The sequence below is a fragment of the Dermacentor andersoni genome, chromosome 10, assembly GCF_023375885.2.
Source record: "Dermacentor andersoni chromosome 10, qqDerAnde1_hic_scaffold, whole genome shotgun sequence".
NCBI lineage: Eukaryota > Metazoa > Arthropoda > Arachnida > Ixodida > Ixodidae > Dermacentor > Dermacentor andersoni.
In genome coordinates, this window is record NC_092823.1 from 122,053,895 (window position 1) to 122,078,175 (window position 24,281).

The following is a 24,281-nucleotide window of genomic DNA, read 5'->3' on the forward strand; positions in this document are numbered from 1 at the left end:
GGGAGGGGATTGTTTTTTTTTTTTTTTTGAGTGCCTAGGTTTTGCTATGCACAACGCTGAAATTTGCTCTCAGTTATTCCACTTAAGCGAAAACAGCCCTGGATGCTTCGACCTCCCTTAGGTCAGCGGCGTTCACAGAGCCATGAGACATCATCGTAGCAATGTGCAAGCGTTTAACGAGCGTGAATCAAGATTTATTGATATCATCGCCATTCTCGCAAGCCAAAATACAGCGGCATGCAACCTGAATCATGCGGAATGGGACACAACTTCTACACGATACCGTCGCTACCGACATCTGTGTTGGTGTCTCCATCTAGTGGACGGTGGTGATGTTTTGCCCTGTAGCGGAAGTCAGCTGCTCGCACGATGTGCATTCAGCTTCCGGCGGCATTCGAAAAATGGCCGGCTTGAGGCAAACGCCGCTCACTTGTTCGGGTCATACCCGGCCCGTGGTGGACCTGTGTTTCTCAAAGTTATCCTCGACGGGCGCCTACTACCTAATCTCGGCATGCAAAGGTGAGTGCGCCTGGTGTACCGCGAAATGTATCCATATAGCGAGTGGCAGCTTGGAGCGACGTGTCAACATGCGAGGCGTATCGCGATTCTTTCATTCGGGGTTCCATGTGCTCGCCTGAAAACGTTGCTTTCACGATTGAGCCTTCGCTGCCTAAGACTGTTTGAATAGATTTGTATTTTTCTTCTAGTAAGGACGTCGAACTGCGACGCTGGCGATGTCGGGGTCATACGTAGGTGTCCACTGTCTCGTGGTCGTAGCTGCGTAGGTCCGGTGCGTCTATTTGCCACCCTACTACCGGCATGCCGGCTCCGAGGAGGGATTACGGTTGCTGTTAACGTTCGTACTCTGTGCCTAAACAAAAGAATTTCGTACACTCCAGCAAACAAACCGGAGCCGAGGCTGTCGCCCGTGCTTGCAATGGTTAAAAATTGGTCGCGGCTGTAGTTTAACCGGTGACAGTCATGACGGATCGCGTGGTGCGCAAGAAGTCGGCTGTGGAAATTTCACAGTACGTTGCCTTGGTGCTTGTAATCTTCATAGCCGTGTCGGCCCACGTTTGCTGCGTCTCTGTCATTTTCTGTTATGAAACGTGTTTATGGACGTACAGTGTTCGGATGGCGTTCTTGTCCTGCAGGTCTCAGCATCGTCATCTGAGAATCTGCTTCGCCGCTGTTAAACTGTTTTAAATGTAATACCCAGCTGGTGGCTTGTATCTTTGATCGGGGTATATTGAGAGGCGATTTTTCCTTTCCATGCTAAGTAATTGTCTCATTTTCCTGCTGGAGAATTTACAATCCGCAGACAGGGAAATGCTTGGCATCCTGGGTGCATTCATCACTTTGCCAGTGCACATCTGTTCGCATCATAATGCTAACCGCCTGTGATTGTGTTTCGAGTAACATTCAAGGCTGGTCTCGCAACTTCATTTATGGAAGAGCGTGAGTGGGCACCATGCTCGAATAATTTCAATCGATACATTCCGTCTGGAGGCTAAGAACTTGCGCAGCCCTCGTAGACCAAGCTGAACAGGCCTTCTGCCTAGTTATCTGGTTATCCTTGCCTTTCACAAGTTTTCAGGCAACATATTGTTTCGTGTCTTGTGAGAGGACCATCTGCAACCCTTAAGAGGACTTGTTCTTGGTCAAGCTTGGTTGGTCTTTGGTGAAGCCATAGTAATGGAAATAAAACAAGAACAAAGAACACTAGACTAATAGCGCTTGTGGTGTCCAGCCTTCTGTTCTTGGCGTTTTGTTTTATTTGCGCTGCAATGGCTTCCTCAAATGTGCAACTTTGTTGCTCGGTTGACTGCTGGCACTAGTAGAAGTACAGCTGGGAATTGTCAGCAGCAATGAATGCTAGTGGTTTTACCTGTGTTCAGACTACCGTGTGTATTTTGTGCTCTACCGGCATCGCAGTATGCAATGATTGTTGCATTGACCCACCACTGACCAAAGGTGGGCAAACAACCTTACAAGGCTTGACCTCACGTCATTCTCAAATCAGGTTTAACGAACTCATTCAATCTCATTCCATGACGTTGAAGTACTCTCGGGATACCTCATCTCGGCCTCATCTCAAGCTCATTATTGAGGTAGAGTACTCAATGTCGGATGTACCTATAGTCGGATACAACTTTAGAAGAAAGGGTAGGCCCCGCCCAGATAACCAAAGCGCGACAGCCGATTGCCTCCGCGACTAAAATAGTCCCGCTCGAAAATTCGCGCTCCTGAAACGCGCAATTCTCGGTATAAATAAAAACATGTATTTTGATGACTGGTTTAGTAGAGCTCTCTGTGATACAGCACATGCTGGATAGCGAAAGAAAAATAACCCCGTGCCTTCTACAACGCTGCCCGTCGTCTGCTCTTTAGCTTCATTGCAAGTGACAAAAGTAGAAAGAGCAGCTCAGCATCGCTTTTGCGCTTGTTTGCATGTACATGGCGTAGCTACTACTCGTTTTCCAACCTTAAAATGAATCAGTTGCTATTGAAAAAGTACTTATTAAAACAATGCATTTATCGCTGAAGCACACAGCTGACGCAACTTGGCCCAGTTTGAAGCACGGGCGGCCATCTTCTTCGGCAAGGTCACCGGCCGTCCGGCTCATGATGTCAGTCCAGAGTGCGCGCCCATTGGTGGATGTTCGTGTGCATCCGCGTCGGAGGAATAAACGCCCCCTTTTTTCTAAAGTTGTATCCGACTATAGCTGTTTCTATTTTCAGTCCATAAACCCATGTAAACCTGTTCATGTGCCTCTGATGCAAGAGGCTCCAAAGCCCTAATATAGTAAAATAAAGTACTGGTTCACGAACATATTTTCTTGGTACAGCTGCAAAATTTTCTGTTAAAGCATCTTATGGCTTATGTAAACTAGACCTAAATGTAGATGTCTTTGTAACAATGTAAGAGTTTACATCAAAAGAAAATCTACTAAACACTGTTGAGCTACAGTGTGCACAAAAGACAAAGGACGCAAGCAGAGTTAACAAACAAGCGCTCTGCCTATGTCCTTCGTCTTTTGTGCTCTCTGCAGTTCGATAGTGAGTCTTTACCAACTGGCCCAACTTTCAGTTCTACTAAGCACAGCTGACTCAGTTTGCTCAGGAGGAGCTGTGATACGTCGAAGCAGCCATGAAAACCTTTGGCCACAACACTGGATGTCGTGACAGTCTCTAACTTTACCTCAGCCCCACCGAACTTTGTGAGGTTCAGGTCAGAACCTTGTGAGGTCCCCCGCCTTAGCAAACACTGATCTCGTGGGTTTAGTTGCACTTGAAATAAGGGAAAGCTCAATGTTACTATGCTAGCTGCTGACAAATTGAATACTCTGGTGTGTTTAGTCACATGTTTAAATGCAGTAGTGTGAGCTTTTAGTGCAGATATGGAGCCATTGAAAATTCTAAACGTCATAAGATGGACAGGCGAGCAGGCTAGTTGGTCGACTATAATCTTCTGCACTTTTGAAGCGAAACAGAAAAAATGAGAAACGACAAGACAAGGCACTACTCGCAACTTTTTGTTGCGCTTTAAAAGATTCGGAGGGTAAAAGTACTTTAATTAGTGAGTTATATCAGGGTGATTTACAATGCTCTGCTGACAGCTTTACTTATTCTATGTGTTCGTTTCTGCTGTTCAGATGGCAAACCGATGCTCAGGCAGGGAGACACTGGAGACTGGATTGGGACGTTCGTCGGGCACAAAGGCGCCGTCTGGGGCGTTGCTCTCAACAGGGACGCCTCCAGGGCTGCCACCGGTGCAGCTGACTTCACTGCCAAGGTAGGTGCCATTGTGCTCCGGGTTCTGCAGGCTGATTATGAGCAAGCTTTAGGTCAGGAAAGTAGGTGGCGCTGACTCATCAATATTTCTGCAGGTTATGTGCTGCCTCGCACTCAAGTGCTCGCACCTCCTCATGCCAATTCTTGCTTGCCTTCATAATCGCTTCCATTTGAAGTTTCTGGCACATAACTCCACACTCGCCGACAGTAACTCAGGTTCATGTTTATGTCCACTGACACCCTTGGTCACTCATTCAATTCTCCATCTCACACCTGTGAAATGTATGTGGGGCAAGTATGAGTATGTACTAGTGAGTATACTTGGCTGTGTCTGGGAGGCGCATTTAGATTATTTTGTTTTAGATCCTCTACTTTGAAAAACCAGAGAGACAGTTTCCTCTGAAGTTATTATACCGTACGTTCTCGTTACATCGGGACTGGAAATATGCTTCATTATATGTAGTGCTTTGTTAAAGGTGCAGAAGTCCAAAAGAGGTGCAAGGTGTTAAAAGTACATGCTCTAAAGGAAGCTTAGTAGGGCAGGGCAGGCATTCGAACAGTGCGATAGCTCATAAAAGTTAAACAGAAAGTTAAACACGTCAATTCTCAGCGGCAGTGGTGAGATCCCACTGGCGTCCTTGAACAGCTGCCTTGCCTGTTTGCCAAATATTACGCAATAGTTAATCTAAAGGAGCTGTTGCCATGTAGCGAACTGGCCTTAGCAGCAGTTTACGCCTCTGTGGGTTGATAAGAAGAAAGCAAAGGGCCACCATGTGTGCTGCACTGTATGGTCCTGCGCAGACATTTTCTGTATCACACTGTGAAACGTGTGGCGGTGCACCACTCGGAATACAGTCGGTTTCGGTTAATTTGACTCCGGTTAATTAGATTTCTTTTTAAAATTTTGTTCTGGATCAAAGGTCCCAGCCAGCGCCTACACATTTCAGTGGGCCCAAAATTTTATTTCGAACCTGAAATTGAATTTGCCAGATAATTTGTACTTGACCACTCAGCATGCATGTACCTATGGTGACCCAGTGGCGACTGCTTTAGTGATCCCTCTTGCACGTTTTCCCTCGCAACAGTGAACGATGCGTGAGGCACAGTCCCTTTGGACTTGGATTTTATTCAGAACCTAGGCTTTTCCTGGCAGATGTTGCATGCTGCTCTAAGAAAGATAAGACTTTTTGTTGGATAAGTTGGCAGTTTCACGGTAGCTCTGGTTCACCAATCTTGCTCCGCAGCTGTGGAACGCAGTGGCCGGGGAGGAGCTCCACACCTTTTCTCATCCCCACATAGTGCGTTCCGTGGACTTCGACCCCGACGGCAACAAGCTGCTGACGGGAAGCAATGACAAGTCACTCCGGATCTTTGACGTCAACAAGGTGGACGCTGGTAAGCCTCGGAGAACACTGAAAGGGCTGCGACAATCCGTAACAGTGGCGCAAAATGTGTCTGGTGGTAAAGGGACACTAAAGAGGAAAAATTGTGCAGAAACCATCGATGACAGTTGTCAGTGTAAGCTGTTAGTCTGAACAAGCGAACGAACCAACTAACGAGTGAGTGACAGTTCCTCCCGCTTCCCCTTGAAACTCAGTGGTGTGAGAGCTCATGCCCTTTCCCTCAGTACCTTTGTATTGCAAGTTTGACCTCTGATCGTCGACCGCCACCGACCACGAAAATGGACAAAAGAAGAAAAGATAGCTGTCGCTTTAAAGTAAGTTGAGCTGCGTTAGTTAATTGCCCTTTTACAGTACAGTCTCTAGGCAATCATTCATACTGAGGTGGCTAAAAATCTGAAATATCAGATTTGCCAGAAAATAAGTGACATTCCAGAAATTGTCACAAAAGCTTGTCACTACATTGCTCGCCTATGTAGGTATGCTTGCATTTGACCTGGTGAGATAGTCAAAGTGTAGTCAACAATGTATGCATTGAATTTCCATCTCCTGGCAACCTAAAAAGAGGTCAACTGCGTTCAAGTAGTGGAATGTACGTGTGTTTCTTTGTGACAGTCATTGCCCAGCACTTCATCGCCACCCTTGTTGGCACAGACATCGAGGGTGGATTTGGCTCCACTTGGAGCTGCTTGACGATTATCAGTGACAAGAATTTTTTATATCAATCAAAGTAATCAATCTTCAACTACTTGGTTATCTACAGCTAAGTTCTGCCCCAAAACACAACAAACTCTTATCCGTCCGATTTAAGAGTATCCCTCAATCATCTGGAATCGTCATCAGAAAAATGAGATAAAGGTGTTGGAATCGTTACAAAAAGAAGTTAGGTTTATCTGCCGCCATTATAACAAATTTCTCACCTTCTTCAAATCTTCCAGACTTATATCTAATCATACTTTGGGAATGTCATCACATCGAATGTTTGGAATTTTTGTACAATTTTGTAAATTCACCGCAGTGCACTTCACCTGACTATATTATTTTTTTTCTGCACCCTTCAAGAACTGGACAGTACCATTATCTAAATATTATGCCATATACTTCTCATGCAAACATATTTAGTATATAGAGTTTATTTCCCCATACCATTCTTTGGTGGAATGCCTTGCCTATAAATTTTTGTGAATTGCCTCTAAATGAATTTCTAGCAACCATTGAACACTTGTACTAGTATGTACAATATATTGTTTCATTATGTTGTAACCCACTCCTGCTATAGTGCAGATTTGGTTGCAGTGTGTCCAAAATGAAACAAAAAGGAATTGCCTGAAACAGCATAAGTATTTAACAGTAAAGGAACAAATGCTGGGCACCAGGAATTTACACCACAAATCGGAAACTTTGTGAATGCAGCATTTACAACATATCAAGTTGGCTTAGCTTGTCTCAAAATTTGGGTGCCCTTGGTGGCTTTAGGATTCACTAGCCTTTGCTAGTTTAAGTTTCGTAAAAGGCACTGGCAACTTGGCCGACGGCCATGCCAGTGATCCAGGGTGTCTACCAACCGGGAAAACCGGGAATTCTCAGGGAATTTGAACAGTCTGGAAAAACTCAGGGAAAACTCAGGGAATTTGTGCTTCTATCAGGGAAAATTAGCTATAACTTTATTGAAAGGGAACGAAAGTCGTGTTAATGCTGGCTCCAGTAACAGAGGAATCGCAACGAATCGTCATTGACGCCGTGTCATCGGCACGATGTATTGCCAGAGTAGTTAACGACCGATTTTCTAGACGCCCAATTTTTCGGACATGCCCGATAATTTGCACGGCTTTGCGGCACCACCACGTACTCCATATAGTCAATGTATATTGCCCTGACTGCAGGTCTGAAATGGCATTAATCAAAGCCGCCACCGCCGCTATTTTGATTATCTCGCCGCCTCGAACCGGCACTCTCGCACGCAGATCCGCTGGCAGCCGTAACCACCACCGCGGCAACGTTAGGCTTAGCTGCTTCTATGTTCGCTATTAAGCTTCCTGCCGTGCGGTGCCGTGTTTTTCATTGAAAGAATTTGCCGCTATCACCAATGGCACCGACTCCGCCTTTGTAATCCTCGCGATTGGCTTTGAAGCTCGCAGAGCACAGTGCGTTGCGTAATGTCAGTCTCCGAAAGTTAGCTTCGCCTCAGTACACTAGTGTTAGGCGGTGAAGCATAACAAGCGTGGGAAGGGGGCAATTGTCACGCGACACAGTATGTATTCCTTAATTACACATGCGTGCACCCCGTCTCCTGTCACAGTACAAGCACTGATATGCCTAATAAGTGTACTGGCAGGCCTTCAGAGCTTTTTCAGACGTGCCTGTGGTAATTTTAGCCCTTAAAGGCAGTTAAAGACATGCATTAATTTTTTTCAGGCTGCCCGATTTTTTAAAAATGTTTTTGCGTCCCCTAGGAGGACCGAAAAATCAAATGTTGACTGTACAACTGACCAAGAGGATGCTTCAGATGATCCATGTGGTGGAAGCGTGGTAGAAGGAGGATGAGAACCGAAAGGATCGACGCACTGAGGAATTAACGGGAAAGGAAGGGTGCCGCCGCCTTTTTGAAGGAGCTTGAGCTAAAAAAACTAAGTGTTGGCTGACGCTGAGATACAGGTGTCCCTCATCCAAACCAAAATAAATTGTTTTAAGCAGTGAAACCCAACACCGAAATGTTGTGTACGGGCTGAGAGTATGGCAGGACAGTTGAGGTTGACTTCCCAGCGGCTGAGAGAGAACCTTAGTTGTGACAAAGTTCAGGGCCTCATACAGATGAGCTTGCTATCAGTTGATAGAAATAACTCATATTAAAAAATATTGACTTATGTATGCATCTCCTTTTCATTCGTATTTGAACATGTTCGACTCAATTTGGAATGGGCTTTACCATTTCTTTCGCTGTGCATTTTACTAACACCTTTCTTCTGTTTTCTTTTTAAATAAAATAGATATTACTCCTTACTATTCAAACTGGATTAAGTCTTTTTTTTGTTTCAGCATGCTTACTAGAGAGTGACAGCATCAGGCAACGTGGTGTCAGCCTGTCTTGACATAAAACAAAGTTCTGGCTCATTCAGGGAATTTTGCAAAGGTGCTCAGGGAAAACCTGGAAAACTCAGGGAATTTGGAAATGTCAACTTGGTAGACACCCTGTGATCACGTAGAAAGAAAATCTGGTGATATGTCAAAACAATATCATTCTGATGAACTCGGGGGGCCAAATTGATGCTCGGTCAGTCGCGCAGGCGGAGTCCTTATTATTATAGGAATGCAGAATTTTGCTTGTTCTTATTGTTAAGTCTGTGAGGCCAGTAATGGTATTGTGAAGCTGTCCAAGTTATCTATCACCGACTGCAAAGCAGAGAAAGATGCAATGCTAGATTACATTATCGTAACAGGTAAGTAGCTCATCAGCGAAAACATAGGCTTCGTGCTGTGTATACTGGAAAAACATTTGTCACATTTGTTCGTGAGAACGTTGTGAACCGCTCCGTTCAGTTTATTTTCCATGTTAAAGAAATATTGCAGGGTCCCTCGAATTTTCCTAACTTTGTTTTGTGTGCTTTGTCTGAATTCTTATTGTGAATGGGAGGCTGTTGCTCAGTCTGTCTCTGGTTACCAATTCGATTTTGCTTGCGACTAAGCTAACCATACTTTGCATCTTAGTTAGCAGACTTTATTGCATTGCACAGCAGGTTCACCTTGCGCTGCAAGTGCTGTGTGATGTAGGCTTGCGCTGAGGTACAGTGGAGACGAAAAGTAATTAGCCCAGTTGATCAATGACCGGAGCTGTGGAATTTTGATGCGTAGAGTCACTGTGTAGGAATCTGCTGATGGTTAGGGTGCCGAGCTCTGCCCATGTGGCAGGTATACAGCAGCTTTAAAGCGATTGTGAATCTTTATCCCAATCTTTCCATTTTGCATACATATGCTGGCCAGCCATTATTCTTCCCAAGCAGCAACTTTGTAAGGAACTGCTCTTGAGAGCGAGGAGTAGGAATAGCCTTGTACTCATGCTTTCAGCTTTTCATCAGCACAGCATCCCACATTTTCAGCACCTCAATCGCTGGCGACTACTGCTATGTTTTCATTGCTTCGGTACACTGCATTCTGTTCCATGCATAGCAAGCAACGCTATGGATTTTTAGAGCAACTTTTCACACTACCTTGCATTCGTGAGCAAAATATTGTGTGCTCTGCTCCTAATCCTTAATAGCTTGAATACTTGTATGCATACAGCGACCACAGTACTTGTGTAGCTTTTGCAACATTGCTTGTTAACTACAACGTAGAATATAAATATAGCCTATTTTTTTTAATTTGGCCTCGCTGGGGCTGCAATATTGTTCCACTTATGACTGGGTTTTGTGTGCCTCTTTTTGTCTCTCTGAGGGGAAAGTGGAAGTAGCTGAGGTCAGATGTCGATGATGTGATAGGACGCGAAAGAAAGTGAAGTGAGACCAGGACAGGAATGAGCGTCTTTTGCAGAGGCAAATGTGCTACGAGCAGATCAGGCTCCGTAGAAAATCAAGAACAGAAAGTAGGGCCCACTATTGGAGAAAAGTAACGTAGAAGAGGTTTGAAATACATAAACACTTGTCCTGTCAAAGCTTTCTATCACACTGTGAAAGGTATGAAACAACTAGCCCAGCAACAAGTGTTGACTGATGTTGAGTTGACCAGTGGACGGTCTCCCATCCCAGAACCCACTGTGCTGAAAGGACATACATCTGCTATCAAGAAAGTGCTGTTCCTCCAAGACGAAAAGCGCTTTGTTTCTGCATCGGACGACAAGACAGTCAGGTAACTGCTGTTTTGACTAAACTATGAACAGTTGTAGGACTTTGATGAGACATCATTAGAACTGTGATGTTTGTGAAGTTTCCAGTATGCATTTTTACTTGGATGGTAACTTCCTTCAAAGCAACCACCCCACAAACTGAATGGTAGGAAGAGCCCTGTAATGTTGCTAACAGTTCCGTAACAGACATGACACTCATTGGCGCTTGTCTTCAGTCAATAAAAAGCAAGGAGTTATGACAAAGTTAATTTTTGCTGGCAGTGGCAGAAAGCATGTGTGATACACTGTTTCCAGTATGCTCCTTATGAAATTTCACTAGTTGCTCTTTTTGTTATTGCCCATATGGGCACCAAGTTTGGTGCACATATGGCAGTCGCACAATTAAAGCTGGTCACTGCTGAGGGCATGACTACTAAGTGTAGGGATCCTGAGGCTAACACCATGTATAATATATTTGTCAGTGAAGTACATCAGTCGTCCTTATTTATTTATTTATACAAAATACCCCTAAATGCCCTCACAGCTGAGGGTATTACATAGGGGGGCTTTGTGGGAAAACGAGACAAGGAGCACTAGTGCATATCATTGCAAGTTTGACATTGACTCACTTCTGATTTTATAATGCACTTAAGTGAACTACAGTCAATGTCTGATTGTTCAGACAGCTTAGGGGCCACAACATTAGAAAAAGTGGGCAGTCTGAAAAAGTGAATGCACGCCTTTTACAACTCCCACCAAGGGCTCAAATTGCCGCTGGCACGTCTGAAATAGCTCTAAAGGCCTGCCACTACACATATTAGGCGTATTGGTGCTCGTAACATGACAGAAGAAGGCAGGTGCAAGCGTCTGTAAGGACCACATACACCTTTCCACTTTTAGTGTGCTTCACCGCAATGCGTCGCTTATGCTTCACTGCTTAACATTGCTATAATGCGGCGAAGCTGACTTTTGTGAACTGCCATTGCGCAATCCTTGACCCTTGCCGTGTTTTCCGCGCTTCGAAGCCGTTGGCGAGAATTAAAAAGGTGTAATCGACGCCATTGCTGACAGCAGTGAATTCTTTCAATGAAAAACATGGCGCCGACTAGCAGGAAGCTTGGTAGCAAAAGTTGAAGCAACTTGGCCTGCGTTGCCGCCGTGGTGGCTACGGCTGCCAGAGGATTGGCATGTGGGAGCGCTGGTTCAACGCTGCAAGATAATAAAAATGGCAGCGGCGGTACCTTCCATTAGTGCTGTTTCGGACCTGCAGTCACGGCAGAAGGCCCGGAACATTGAACGGCCAAAGACTTCAGCTCCCAAAATTTCAGATGTTCTTGTACATGGGCCCTATGGGGTACGTGGTGGTGCCATGAATGTGTCCGAATCATCCGGCATACCTAAAAAATCGGTCGTTGACTGTATTACACACTTAATCAGTAAAATTTAGTGACAGATCTTGGTATAATTATCATTTCTAACTTGCGTCGCAGCTGTTGAGGAAAATGACCCGTTTACAACCTCGTCATAGTTTAAGGACAGTCACTGAAACATGCAGTCTTCATCTGTGTTTCTACTTGAACAGCTTTAAGAGAGGATATTGCACTCACTCCTGCTTTCTTTTCTGTTTCTTTTTGGCCAAGTCTCGTGAAGCCAGATCATATCTTCTGATCTGCATTATTCAGTGCAAGGTTTGACATGTTTGCTTATTTAGTACAGAAAAGAAATGAGCCACCATCTTGTGCACATGTATACACTGCAGAAGTGTGCTGCTACACTTTTTTACCACGTTTAGTACTTGGTGCACATTTAGTAGGAAACTAAATGTCCAGCCGAACCATGACGCTGCATTTTGTGTTAACAGTGCAGGCGAAAAAAAAATTCTCTTTCTCCAAGATTTGAGAACAAAGCTATAGTACCACATTTACACAATTGTAAGTCAACCTATATTTTAAAATTTGAAATTCTGAAGTTGGAGGTTCGACTTACAATTGAAACCAAAACATGACACTGCAAGAAAAGTGAGACCTACAGGATAACAGGGGAGCTACAATTTAGTTACAATTTTATGTTTGCTCTACGGCCCCACCCGTAGCTTTGTGCTATCCCGCACGTTTGTTCGCTTTTCAGAAGGGTTTTTCAACATTTCTGAGTTTTACAGTGCACACAGCACTCATGTGGGGGTGTCAATAGTTCATGGAAGTGCCGCTGTTCCTTTTGTGGCGGCACCCTCAGAACAGCGGCGCTTGTGGGGAGTACCGATAGTTCATGGAAGAGCAGACAGTGCTCGCATATTACTCTTCCCCTGTAGCTCTTTAGTTAAGCAAAGTAAAGCAAAATAATTTCTACCTCAGTTTAACACCGAGTGGTTGCAATTTGTGTCTTATTTTGATATAAGCAACATAGTCAACAAGATGGTTGATGTTCTTGGTTTCCCATGTTGCGAATGAGACAGATGCGAACGAGACTTACTTTTTTGCAGCACTGTCATGCGTGCAGGCTTTGCCTCCATAGCTTTTCATTCATTGCCACAGACAATTGTCCGCTTGTATACTGCATTTCTGTCAGCATGCACCTGAAGCGATGTTAGACGAGAAGGAGCGTGTACATTACTGACACCTTTTGCAAGACAGACCTGAACATGCTACCACAAGTCCTTTCAGTTGCAGTTTAATGCGAAGAGCCTTTAGTTTTGTTTTGCTCTGACGGAGTTTGACTATGGCAAACATTGGACCTTCAGGTTCTGGGATTACGTGAGCGGGGCAGAAGTGGGCAAGCTGGATCTGCCCAGTGCCCCAAGCGACCTGGAGCTGACCCCGGATGGCAGCATGCTCTTGGTCACCCATGGTCACTTGGTGAGCACGTGGAGCACCGAAACGTGAGTGTTCATTTATGCATTTGTTTTATTTGTTTGAAAATACCTCACAGACCCTGTTCAAGGCATTGAGAGAGGCATCATGAAGACAAGATCGGCAAATCAAAATTTGTATTGTGGAAGTGCAAGACTAACAAAACAAAATATGAGTGACATTATACCAGTACAACTAGCAAACAAGGAGTGGAAATTGACACAGGTACCGAAATAAAGCTTCAACATAAAAAATTTCGAAATGATGTTGCAATTTTGATAGCTGTTAATTTCACATTGAAGGAAGGAAACATTTCCAAGCATTCACTGAGCGGTTGGAAATTTTATGAGCATGTGTTTGGCGTGTATGTTCATATGGTGTGAGTGTATTATGAAGATGTGGTGCCTCAGAAAATGTTCGATGGGGCACCCATGAACTTTTCAGTCTGCAATACAGTCAACTTCGGTTAATTCGATCCTGATGGGTCTAACAAAACTGACTGAATTATCCATTGGGTTTATTTAAGGAAGATGCACAAAATATGCCAAAACACACTGCAATTTCGAAGTATTTTCCAGAGTCTTACATGCCCCCAAATCAAATGCACACACTTTCTAGGTGTCCAAATGAAAAAAAAATTATAGATTGCATTAAACTCCTAAAGAAAGTACATTTCTAACGTGCTCCTGATTTTTTTAGCGAGAAAATTGTGTTGCACAATGACAGCCGGTTTTCTAAAGTCAGTTTTGCCGCGGTACATTTAGTTTCTGCGGTGAAGTATATGAACGTCGTGAAAGCGGCTTTGGTTTTGTATCCAATTCCAAAACGCAGGCAATATTTGGCACAATTTAAACAAAAAAAGTCACAGATTGGAATTCGTTAAATACCATAAGCAAGCATTGTGAGCTTCGGTTACTGTTTGAAAAATCCTAGGGCAGGCTGAAAATAGGTGTTTTCAATCGGCAGTGGTGGTCCAACTGCGCCATTTGCGTCATCTTGCTACGATTCGACTTGCCTGCTCCTGGCTGCACCCACTCAAGAGCCATCTGCGCCAACTGCGCAAAAGTTGCGGTATTTTCGCGTTTTCACGACAATGCAATGTTTTCAAAAAGTAGGGTTATGCAACTACAGTCAACGACCGATTTTCCGGACGCCCGATTTTTCAGACATGTCCGATAATTCGGATGCCTTCACGGCATTGCCACGGTACCCCATAAAGCCAGCGTAAAGAACCTCTCAAATTTTGAATGTGAAAACCCTTCGCTGTCCGACTTTCCAGACTTCTTGCCATGACCCTAGCTCCGAAACGGCATTGATCAAAGCCACCACCGCCGCCATTTTATCCCGCAGCCTAGAGCAGTCAGTCACTTTCGCACGCAGGTCTGCTGGCAGCCACAGCCACCACCTTGACAATGCTAGGCCTAGCTACTTTGACGTTTGCTACTAAGCGTCTTGCTGTTCAGTGCCATGTTTTTCAATAAAACAATTTGCCATTGTTAGCAATGGTGCCGACTCCACCTTTGTAATCCTTGCCAATGGCTTCGAAGTTTGGAAAGCAGGACACATTGCATAATACCGGTTCCCGAAAGTCAGCTTCCCCTCAATGGAGCACAGATACGTGGGGAAGCATACACTAAATATTGCAGTGAAGCATACCAAGAGTTGGAAGAGGCAATTGTCACGAGACACAGTATGTATTCCTTAATTATACACGCGCGCAACCACCATCTGCTATCACAGTACGAGCATTAATACGCCTAATAATTGTACTGGCAGGCCTTCAGAGCTGCTTCAGACGTGCCTGTGGCAGTTTCAGCCCTTGGGGGCAGTAAAAGGTGGTGCTTCGGTAGCAATATTGCTACCGGTAGAGCTCGGTAGGAATATATTTTTTGTTGTTGTTGCTTGTTTGGGCAAAAACTAGCCTATGTAATGCAGTCCTGTACAAAGGGTTGTGGGTCAGAGACTACATTTTCTCAAGTTTTGACAGGTTGCCCAGATAAAATTTTATTCTCGCAACCTGCTCGGTTCTCGTTTGAGTACCCGGATAACAGCTCTGGCTTTTGGCTCAAAATCACTTGAAGGTCACTGACAACGGGAGCTAAAAGCATTTCATGTTTAACATGCAAAGAAACAATATTTGAATGAGTGAAATGCATGTCACTCATTCAGTCTTGTTTATTCATGTTCGTGATCCTGTCCTTCATAGTCCAAGATTCATGTGCACCTGCTTTGTAAAATCTTTAGATTGCTTGTCTGCACGTTCAGTTCAGAACATTTGATGGGTTGCTCATAGTTTGGGGTCGACGATTGTGTGTGGAGTGCCGGTCTCAGGATCCCAGGCTGTAGTAGTGTACCCAGCCCTAACTTAGTTTTGTTTGTGCATGATAAGTCGCTGATGCCGTTCAGGGCAGGATATAATGTTGGCGGCAAACACAAGAGCTTGTGTCTGTCGTCTGCTTTATGTTCAAGTAGTCTGTCCTGGTACGTTATTCTGAGGACTGTGAAAATCTGCCACGTTGGCATTTTGAGCCTGTCGGTGAAATCATAGCCACCATGTGAGACAAAGCAAATGACTGGATCACAAATTTTGCAGTATCCAGGAGTTTGACAGTGTCTAGAGGAGTAGTCTCCTCGTTCAATGGTGGAATTTTATGCACCATCCATTTTTAGTTCGTCAGCTTCAGAATGTATTGGAACGTTGCCTGTTTGGATTAAGTCACGCAGGGGCTTTTTTGGTAACAATTCATGTCATGTTCTGTTTTGATCATTTAATGCGTAGAGTGGCCAGTGGGTGATATTCAATATGTCAAGTGCCATCTGCCGTCTTGTCGAAGGTATGGCAGAATAAAACTCTCTCGACACCACGCCTACAGATGTAGCTGCTGCTTTCATCCATGTTCTGTGGCGGCCTCCTACTGCAATGCTAACAACAAGCTAGGCTCGTATTTTTTCTGACACTGGATAATGTTTGAGCAAATAAAAAATCAGCATGCTAAACAGTGGCCAATGCAGACATTTTGTATCTTGTTCCCTCTTGCCTGTTTGTTTACTGCAAGTGTATAAATATGAGTACCGTAAAAACCGGACTGTAGGTCGGACCGGAATATAGGTCGATCCCCCAACTAACAAATTCTAAAAATGAAAAAGATCTTTTTCGATGGCAAAAGTACCGAAAGACACCCTTTCCTTAAAACAAATGCGACTCATGCGCAATAGTGACAGTATTTATTTAGATGCTGCTCGCATGTGCACCCGGCCAATTTCTAACAGCATCGCGCGACCATTGACTCGCGTGCTTGTCAGCACCTTATTAACGGCGCTGAGCAGCGAAACAAACGAGATACGCGCCTGTGTACACGTGCGCTTACTTTCGCTACTTTGCCGCTCCGTGCCGTGATAAGGTGCTGACAAACACGCGGGTCGATGGTTGCGTGATACTGTTAAAAATTGGCCGGGTGTACAGTACACAGAAGGGCACGAGGTGTGCAAGCACTACTCCGAATCAGAGCAACGTCTTTGAGTGGTCCGAACTAGAGTTGGATGATGAGTGCTTCTCGCTGCCCAGTCGAGAGGCACGCACGATCTCTACCGCTTTCAAACGGATGCATTCGGCTGTCACAGGCAGCGATCTTACACGCAGCTCCCGGACGAACTCCGCAACCTTGTCTTCCAATTCTGCAGTCCGCCCACGAAATGACGTTTTCTGTTGGTTTGCTGGTTCTGTCTCCGCCAGTACCGAATGCTCTTTTCGGATACTCCAAAATTGCGCTGTGCCACGAGGTTGCCGGGGGCTTCTGCGCACTCAATCGCCTTTTTCTTGAAGGCGACGGTGACGTGTCATCGGCTTCCGCTCATTTTGAAACAAAATGTGAAAAAGCAGCCTTTAACCAATATACAGTCGCCGACCGTTTATTCGGACCTCACGGGGACTGCGGAAATGTCCGAATAAACAGGTGTCCGAAAAAGCAGATTAAGAAAAAAAAAATGAAATCCTTTATTTCCACGCACTTATTCGAGCTCGGCAGTAGGCTTGAAGAAATTGTGAGTGCGCCGTTGCACGCTGTTCTGTTTACGTGCAATCAGATAAGCCTGAATCTCGGAGAGGGTCGTACGGTCACTATAGGCGGCTGAAAGCACAGTCACTGCTTGTGCACGCTCCGCATGCGACGGCAGCATAGCACATGGTGCGTCATCTTCTGACTCGGAGTCATCGTCCGGCGGTGCAGCATAGAGAATGGGTGCAGCAGAAACCTGACGAATGATCTCGCCGTCGTCGAGTTCTGCGCATGTCAGTACAGCAGTGTCAGCACCTGTGAAACTGTCAAATGAGACGGTGTCCGGAATCGCAATGCAACCACTGCGCAGGTCTCGGCAGAACATCATCCGCGTCAGTAGGGAGCACATCGGAAGGCGACAAAGCTTACGCCTCCCGGCACCCGCTTGCCGGCATTCTCTAGCGCAGTCTGCGCGGGCACTGTCGGCGCCATTAGACACTCGACGCGATGTTTCCGTACGCCGCGTTGGAACACCGAAACCTCGACACAGCACACAAAGCAAACACCACCGTGCCGACACCAGTCGCACAAACGAAAAACGCGGCCTGCTCGCAGCGTCGTGCGCGAAAGAAACAAATCAGCTGCTGGATTGTCTTGACATGGCTTACTAAGCTGAAACCGGAACTGCTGTACGGCCACTCTATTGGACCAGGCAGAAACGATGATGATGAGCGGGGATTTCCAGTAGCGCCACTTCGTGGGGCAGCAAGGAGGCTCCGTTCAAAACAAAAATGGCGTTCAGCAAGTCGAACTATGCGCCGGTCAGTCGGTGCATGATGCCCTCGATCGAGTTGGCTCAAGGAGTGTCCGAAAAATCAGACGAGAGGTTGCAAGGTGTCCGAACTTTCGGCAGTTGTTATACATTATGGTCTATGGGGAGAACGGCGGTGCCGCGAAGCTGACCGAATAATCGGGCATGTCCGAATTTTTGGAGTCCGGAAAATCGGTCGGCGACTGTAACTTTGTAACAATGTGAATGCAAATTGGCGGTGCCGCAATGTCAGCACGACGCGCTGCCGCTGATGGCGATGGTGCTTCTTTACTTCACCCGCCCATTGTTGCAAGACTTCCGTAGTGTTTCCGCCAATGTCCGGTATATAAAACGAGGGTCGACTTTTCGCAATGGTTCTTTGAAAAAAAGTTCGACCTATATCCCGGTTTTTACTGTACCTCCCCCTCCAATTGATTTCATAAACTGGTAGTTCCTGCTTTTTAAAATATTATCTATTAGAATACAGCACTGGTAATTATTCATTGATGCACATTGGTAAAATACAACAAAAAATTTAATATGTTGATTGAATTCTTGATATATGCAATATCATCAGAAGCCAACAAACCAATGACAGTGAGGAAAGTGTTGGCTTCTTGTGATATGACTAATAAAAATTGGGCCCTCGGTTTCCTTTCTCCTTATTCATGATACATACAGTGTTATACAAGGCTTGTTATGCAGTAGAACCCCATTGATGTGTTTTTCAGGAGACCATCGAAAACATATGTAATAGTCGGGAAAATGTGACAGTGAGGGAACCCCCAAATCACCGCAGCAATGTCTGGAACAGCTCTGCGCATGTGTATAATTATGGGACATCTACTATGTTCTGTGACAATAACCTCTTTTCATTAACATGCTTCCCTGCATAAGATGGTTGTGTTGCGCTGAAGCAGATTAAGAGCCGGCAAAAACTACAGTCCTGTTGTGACAGGTTTATTGAAATTGACAATTGCATACTTCCTGCATTTCATACTTGTGAATTTGCCTCTGCACCGCCACATTTATGAGACCACTGCATTCAAATGCAACGTCAAATGCAGGAAAATTACAGAATGGCGATGTATCAAATGTAAACATAATACATAGGAGTCAATCGGCTTTAGGTCAGGGCTAAAAAACGCAGTGTAGCATACGTGCTTGCATGGTTGTCACCGCTTTTGTTTACTAGCAGATGCTTGCACTTGTGTTTTGGTTGTCTGACTGGCATGTCTTTCTCGCACCATAGCATGGAAAAACTGAAGGAGTTCCAGATTCCAAGCCAGGTTAACTCAGCATCCCTGCTGCCTGACAAGTCCTTCTTTGTCTGTGGAGGCGAGGACTTCAAGATGTACAAGTTCGAGTACGAAACTGGAACAGAGCTTGGTGAGACCATTGTCTAGGCTTTTTAGTCCTGAAATCTCAAATTGATCTTTGCTGATAAAAAATGCAGCAAATTGGCAGTTTCCTTTATTGGGGCATGTGTTAGTGTGACAGTGATACTCTTTGCATTTCAGAATCATTCAAGGGACACTTCGGACCCGTGCACTGCGTAAGATTTTCCCCCGACGGCGAGCTGTATGCGAGCGGAAGCGAAGATGGAACCCTGAGACTCTGGCAGACAACGGTTGGCAAAACGTACGGCCTGTGGAAGTACGTACAGCCAACGGAAGGCCCCGCTGGTGAGGGCGTGGCAAACAACAACAATAACAACGAAATTCCCACGCCCCCCGACACTGCTGCCACGACGCCGACCGCCAACAGTGCCGTCAAAGCAGAGGCATGATCTCCTCCCAGGGCTGGTGCGAAAAGAAACCTGGAACTGAGATCCAGCAAGCGTTTAAGGGCAGTCTTGGATCCTGCACAAATGAAAGGCGGATGATGCCACTGTGCAACTTGCAGCATAGCAGAAGTGGCCCCGTTTGCTTAAGGTCGGCAGACGGCAGAAAGTCCAGAAGTGTTCTGTCACCACAGTTGCATGCAGAATGTTCGTGTCTTTTTTTATTTTTCCCTGACTTTTTTTTTTTTTGAAGGAGGTGAGTAACTAAGGGGAGAAAAAAGTCCTCCGGTTCAGATTGTGTTCTGCCAACCATGTTACGCACAGTTATACTGGTATCGTGGAAGTGCGGTTGCCGCCTTTGCTTTATCCAAAGTTTGGGCATTTTCTTTTGACGTTCGTTTGGAGCATCGGGGCTCGTCTACCAAAAGTCAGTAGACAGCTGGAAATCTAGCATTGTGGTGGTCTCACTGCAATTGCACGCACGATGATTGTGCTTCCGTTTCTTTTCATTCAACTTCTTTGTTTTTCATTTCTCTGGTGTCTACCTATGAGAAAACCAAGTTGACTACAAGGAAGAAGGGGGTCGTTTGCTTCAAATTTTGTCCTGGTAGCAAAGTTATGCATAGCAATACAGTGTTCTGCAATTGTAACAGTTTTACTATGCTGAAGCTGGGGCATTCTCATCTTTTCTCTCACTTCTTTTATTTTTTGTCTGGTTTCTTAGCTGGCAAAAGAGAATGTGTGAAGGCCATAGTTTGGCACTGATGGACGTGTAATGATGCTTTCTTTCTTGTTACATAATGAAAAAGCAGGTTTACTGTACCCAAAGCTTGGGTGACTTTTTCTTTCTCCTGTTTAGTTCATAGTGCGTTACATCATAAAGGAGATAAAATTGAACTGGAAAGCACTGTCTGGTGTTGTTAGGGGTCGATTGAAGCCTTCTTTGTTGTTAAGCTTAGTGCATAAACCTTTGTGCTGTGAAGCTTCTATATCTGTTTAGCATTATGCAGTGCTTGACATTCATTACAGGAGGATTGGTATGCAAATGAATCTGCAACAAGCATTGCTTTATGACTGTGAATTTAGCTAAAATGTGGCAAATTGTGCGTGTTGATGTGCAAAATTTTTAAAGATTTCTTGCTTCAACCTTTTTACTACATGGGCTTTCACCCATTTTTGTCTGTGAAATGGCAGTTTGATATTGTAGATCAAGTTGGATTCCTGTGTCATAGACTTTCCAGTTATCACTTAACATTGGCAGATATCATGTTCTCGTGGCTCTGTGTACTTTACAGTCGCGTGCATTGCCAACTCCTTCATGTAACCTACACCCTCACTTTAAACTCTCGGAAAGTTCTCCAAGATCAGTACTGTAGAACAACTGCATATTCATTACAACATTTGTACCTTTACATAAGGAACTCTGTGCAGTTGCATGTTTGAAGCGAAGGTACAGTTATCCGCTTATCACAGAATTGACGACTGCTGCCTGCTTGAAGCGCAGTGTGGTCTCCCAGCAATGCAGACTACATTTAGTGTGAATCTGCCTTGTTTAGCTTCATGGCAGCGCACCTTGAATTGACATCAACCACACCTGAAGGTAAACTTGTTTGCCTACCAGCAATGTGCTCAAATGTAAGCATTTTTGGTGTACTGCACTTTGAGCTTGTGCGTACAAAGAACAAGTAGAAGTGAAAAACTAAAACTGTCTACAATGAATACTTTGTGGCTAGAAGGAAGGATGGTTCAGTTTCAGTATTTCAAGTATTTTACGCAGGTTGGGATGACATTTTAAAATGTGCAGTTGGCATAAAAGGTTTTGGGAACGAAGCATGATGTTTCAGTACAACTGTTTTGATACATGCTCATCACTGTAGCAGTTGTATAGCGCTTACGAAAAAGATGCAGTTACAAGAAAGCTCTTCATTTGAAAATTTTCTATTCTTCAAGCAAGAATCTGGAACCCATGTTCTGCATAAGCTAGCAGCTTTTGGTCCATGAACATTTATCCGGAACGGTATGCTTTTCCATGAATGTGGAGCCCTTTTGGATGCATTAGTACCCACAAAGGCAAGAAGCTCTGATTTAACACTGTTCCAGCTTTCCCGTATGAAACTTGTGCAGAACAGAGTTGTTTACATGGCAAGGTAATTATCAGGTTCTAAAGCTTTTGGGCAACACTTGAGATACCTTGAATCCCTTTCAAGTGCTTCGTAGCCAAGTGACTATAAAGATAACTTTCCTTCAACAAAGTTTTCCTGCCCATACAAAATTTCTTTAACAGTTTATGTGGTTCATAAACATTTTTTCCACAGCTTTGTACATTTTGATGAAACATAGTTTCCCTTCTTTTTGTGTGCTGTATAGCAATGAGAGGTACGAAAAAAATGCTTCAACAGAATTTTCTAGGTTGCCTGACTGAAGAAGAGAGTTGTTTATGCGGCATGGTAGTTGCTTACGTGGTTCATAAACCTTTGTTCGTAACTCTGCGCACTTGAGTAAAGCAGAATCTGTGTTTTGTGCTCTAGTAGCCGCAGCTGATAAGCCAGCGGCTTGGCAGCATTAGTGGAGCTTTCCTGCTAGAAGATCTCTGGAAAGGAGTTCTTCAATTTAGTTTGCTTAATGAGAAAGTTTGGCATAGCTTTACTCGTGGATATGTGATGTTGGTGTTCATCTCACCCGCATCGTAACATCTGTGAAGCTGCAGCAGAAATTAAGTGAATGCTGATTTTTCAACGGTAGACACACCTGATGTCCTTTTTTATTCCAAGTGTTTGATTTTGCCGTGTTAGACATTTGATTTCCTTCTATTCCTTCCCTAAAAATGGCAGGCTGCTATTGGACGAGTAGAAATGTTACATTTTGTTTGCGTTACATTGTGTTACCAGTTCTATTCTGAAGCAGTCAACTGTGATTCTCCAAGAACGACCTGTCCTCTTCCTCTACAATGGGAGTGACGCTTGCCTCAAGCCGGAAATATATTGATGACTGTGAACTTCTCAAAATAAAAGTTTGGCATGCCATGCTAAAGAATACTAACAGTAGTGTTTCTTCCAACTTTTGCATATAACAGTGTCGTTTTAAAGGACCCCTAAACTATTTGAGAGTTTAAAGGAGAGTGAGCAATTTTTCTCCCGCCGTTGCTAACCTCCCCAAAGGTGCTACCTCCTCTGCTATGATTATAATGGCGCTGCATCAGCAGAGCCACCAGGGGTCATGTAGCTGACCTTTCTGCATCACACTACACAGCACTGACAGTTTTGTTTGGCTAGCTGTGGAGGTTGGCTGCTTTTTTATAAGTGTGTTAACCCATAACAATTGCTAAAGAGAGTGCATACTTCTCTAGAAGACATGTACGGCTGCAGCAGTAACCATTGTCTCACTGGCGCTTGTTTTGAAAATGTCAAGTTTATCAGGACTCCCCACTGTTGCCACCGCACACGCAGTGCAGAACACGCAACACAAAGTGAAATCATCTAATTGTGCATTAGGACGAGCGTGCAACTGCATGGCAAAGGCATGCTAGCAGACGAATCTACTGTTTCTTATACGTGGACCAATTGACATTTCACACACTGTTGCCATTGCGTTCATGACCCTGTTCAAGTCGCAACTTGTGAAGAAGGACCGGGAAATTCTGGAGAGGTGGTTTGCTACCCTTAAAGAGGCCGTCAGATGACATCGTTGACTATCATATTGTTTTAAATTGAAATTAAAAGGACAGGTGCCGGTCACCTAATTCAGAAGTTCGAATGCTTTGCAGGCTCTTAATCAGAAATCAGTGACTCGGATTATAAGCATTGAGCTTCTTTAATCAGTAGGAACCGCATGTTGATGTGGAAAATGCAGTGTAATAGCCTTGGCACTCGGGGGTACTTCTGTCAGAGAGCAGTGCCCACGGTATTGCATTCTTGCCAGCATATTAATTCGCACTCGGGCTACACTATTTTCTGCCCGGCCGCACCACACAAAATCGGGCTCTTGCCGCCCCAGAATGCAAACCGATGATGTCAAAGCTTCATATTTAGTCAACCTTAGCGGTCAAATTGTGGTCGTAATTGACCTGCTCTGTTTTCTTAGTGGCTTTGGTGTTGCGCGAGGTGAAATCCTGGTCACGGCGGCGGCACTTTGATGGAGGCGAAATGTGGCTGTGTGTTTAGATTGCGGTGCACGTTAAAGAACCCCAGGTGGTCAAAATTAATCTGTGGTCACCCACTACGGCATGCCTCATGATCAGATCATGGTTTTGCACGTAAAACCCTTGCTTTTTTTTTAGTGGTCTTAATTAAAAATTTGGTGAAACCACAAACCTCTGAAATTATGTTCGCGGCAACAATGTTCACGATGTGACTTGTGCAGATAGAGTCCAAGAATTTTATTAAAATATTGTTAGACGCATGAAATATTGGTTGCTGTTTTACACTGGCTTTATGGTGCCTGTGGCGGAACTGCAAATAAGCCTGAATAATCTAGCTTATTCAAAATATTGGTCGGTGATGCAGACAAGAAAGCCGGGGAACATTTTTAGCCCTTTATTGCTTTGAAAAATGTCTTTGAGCTTTTTCTCGGCAAGCGATCTGAAAGGCTGTCAAACATTCAGTGACCAGTACATCACTTCAAATTTATTCTGTGGTATTCTGCTATCCTAACTGAAGGTCACCCAGAATTATAAATTACCTGAGGTCACTATGTGTACGCCATTCTCTGTACCTTGATGGGCATTGTTCATGGTGGCTGCTGTGAATATTTCTCCTTCATTGTGCGCGAATACGTTTAATTAGCTAAATTTATAAACTTACCTTATCGATATGTCTATGAAAAGATTGTGGATG

General features: G+C 44.5%; 1 protein-coding gene across 1 annotated transcript; it reads left to right on the plus strand.

Moving 5' to 3' along the window:
• The first annotated feature begins 373 nt into the window (after positions 1-373).
• On the plus strand, positions 374-22,484 carry wmd (serine-threonine kinase receptor-associated protein wmd). Its single transcript, XM_050192451.3, has 7 exons — positions 374-519; positions 3,657-3,796; positions 5,040-5,190; positions 9,938-10,037; positions 12,752-12,889; positions 18,919-19,055; positions 19,187-22,484. Exons 1-7 carry the CDS (start codon positions 402-404, stop codon positions 19,453-19,455), a joined length of 1,053 nt encoding a protein of 350 aa, XP_050048408.1. The 5' UTR covers positions 374-401; the 3' UTR covers positions 19,456-22,484.
• Positions 22,485-24,281: the final 1,797 nt, after the last annotated feature.

Coding starts and splice junctions, on each gene's coding strand:
- wmd (XM_050192451.3), top strand. CDS start 402: ATGGCCGGCTTGAGGCAAACGCCGCTCACTTGTTCGGGTCATACCCGG. Junction 3,797..5,039: donor CAGCTGACTTCACTGCCAAG/GTAGGTGCCATT, acceptor CTTGCTCCGCAG/CTGTGGAACGCAGTGGCCGG. Junction 10,038..12,751: donor TCGGACGACAAGACAGTCAG/GTAACTGCTGTT, acceptor TTGGACCTTCAG/GTTCTGGGATTACGTGAGCG.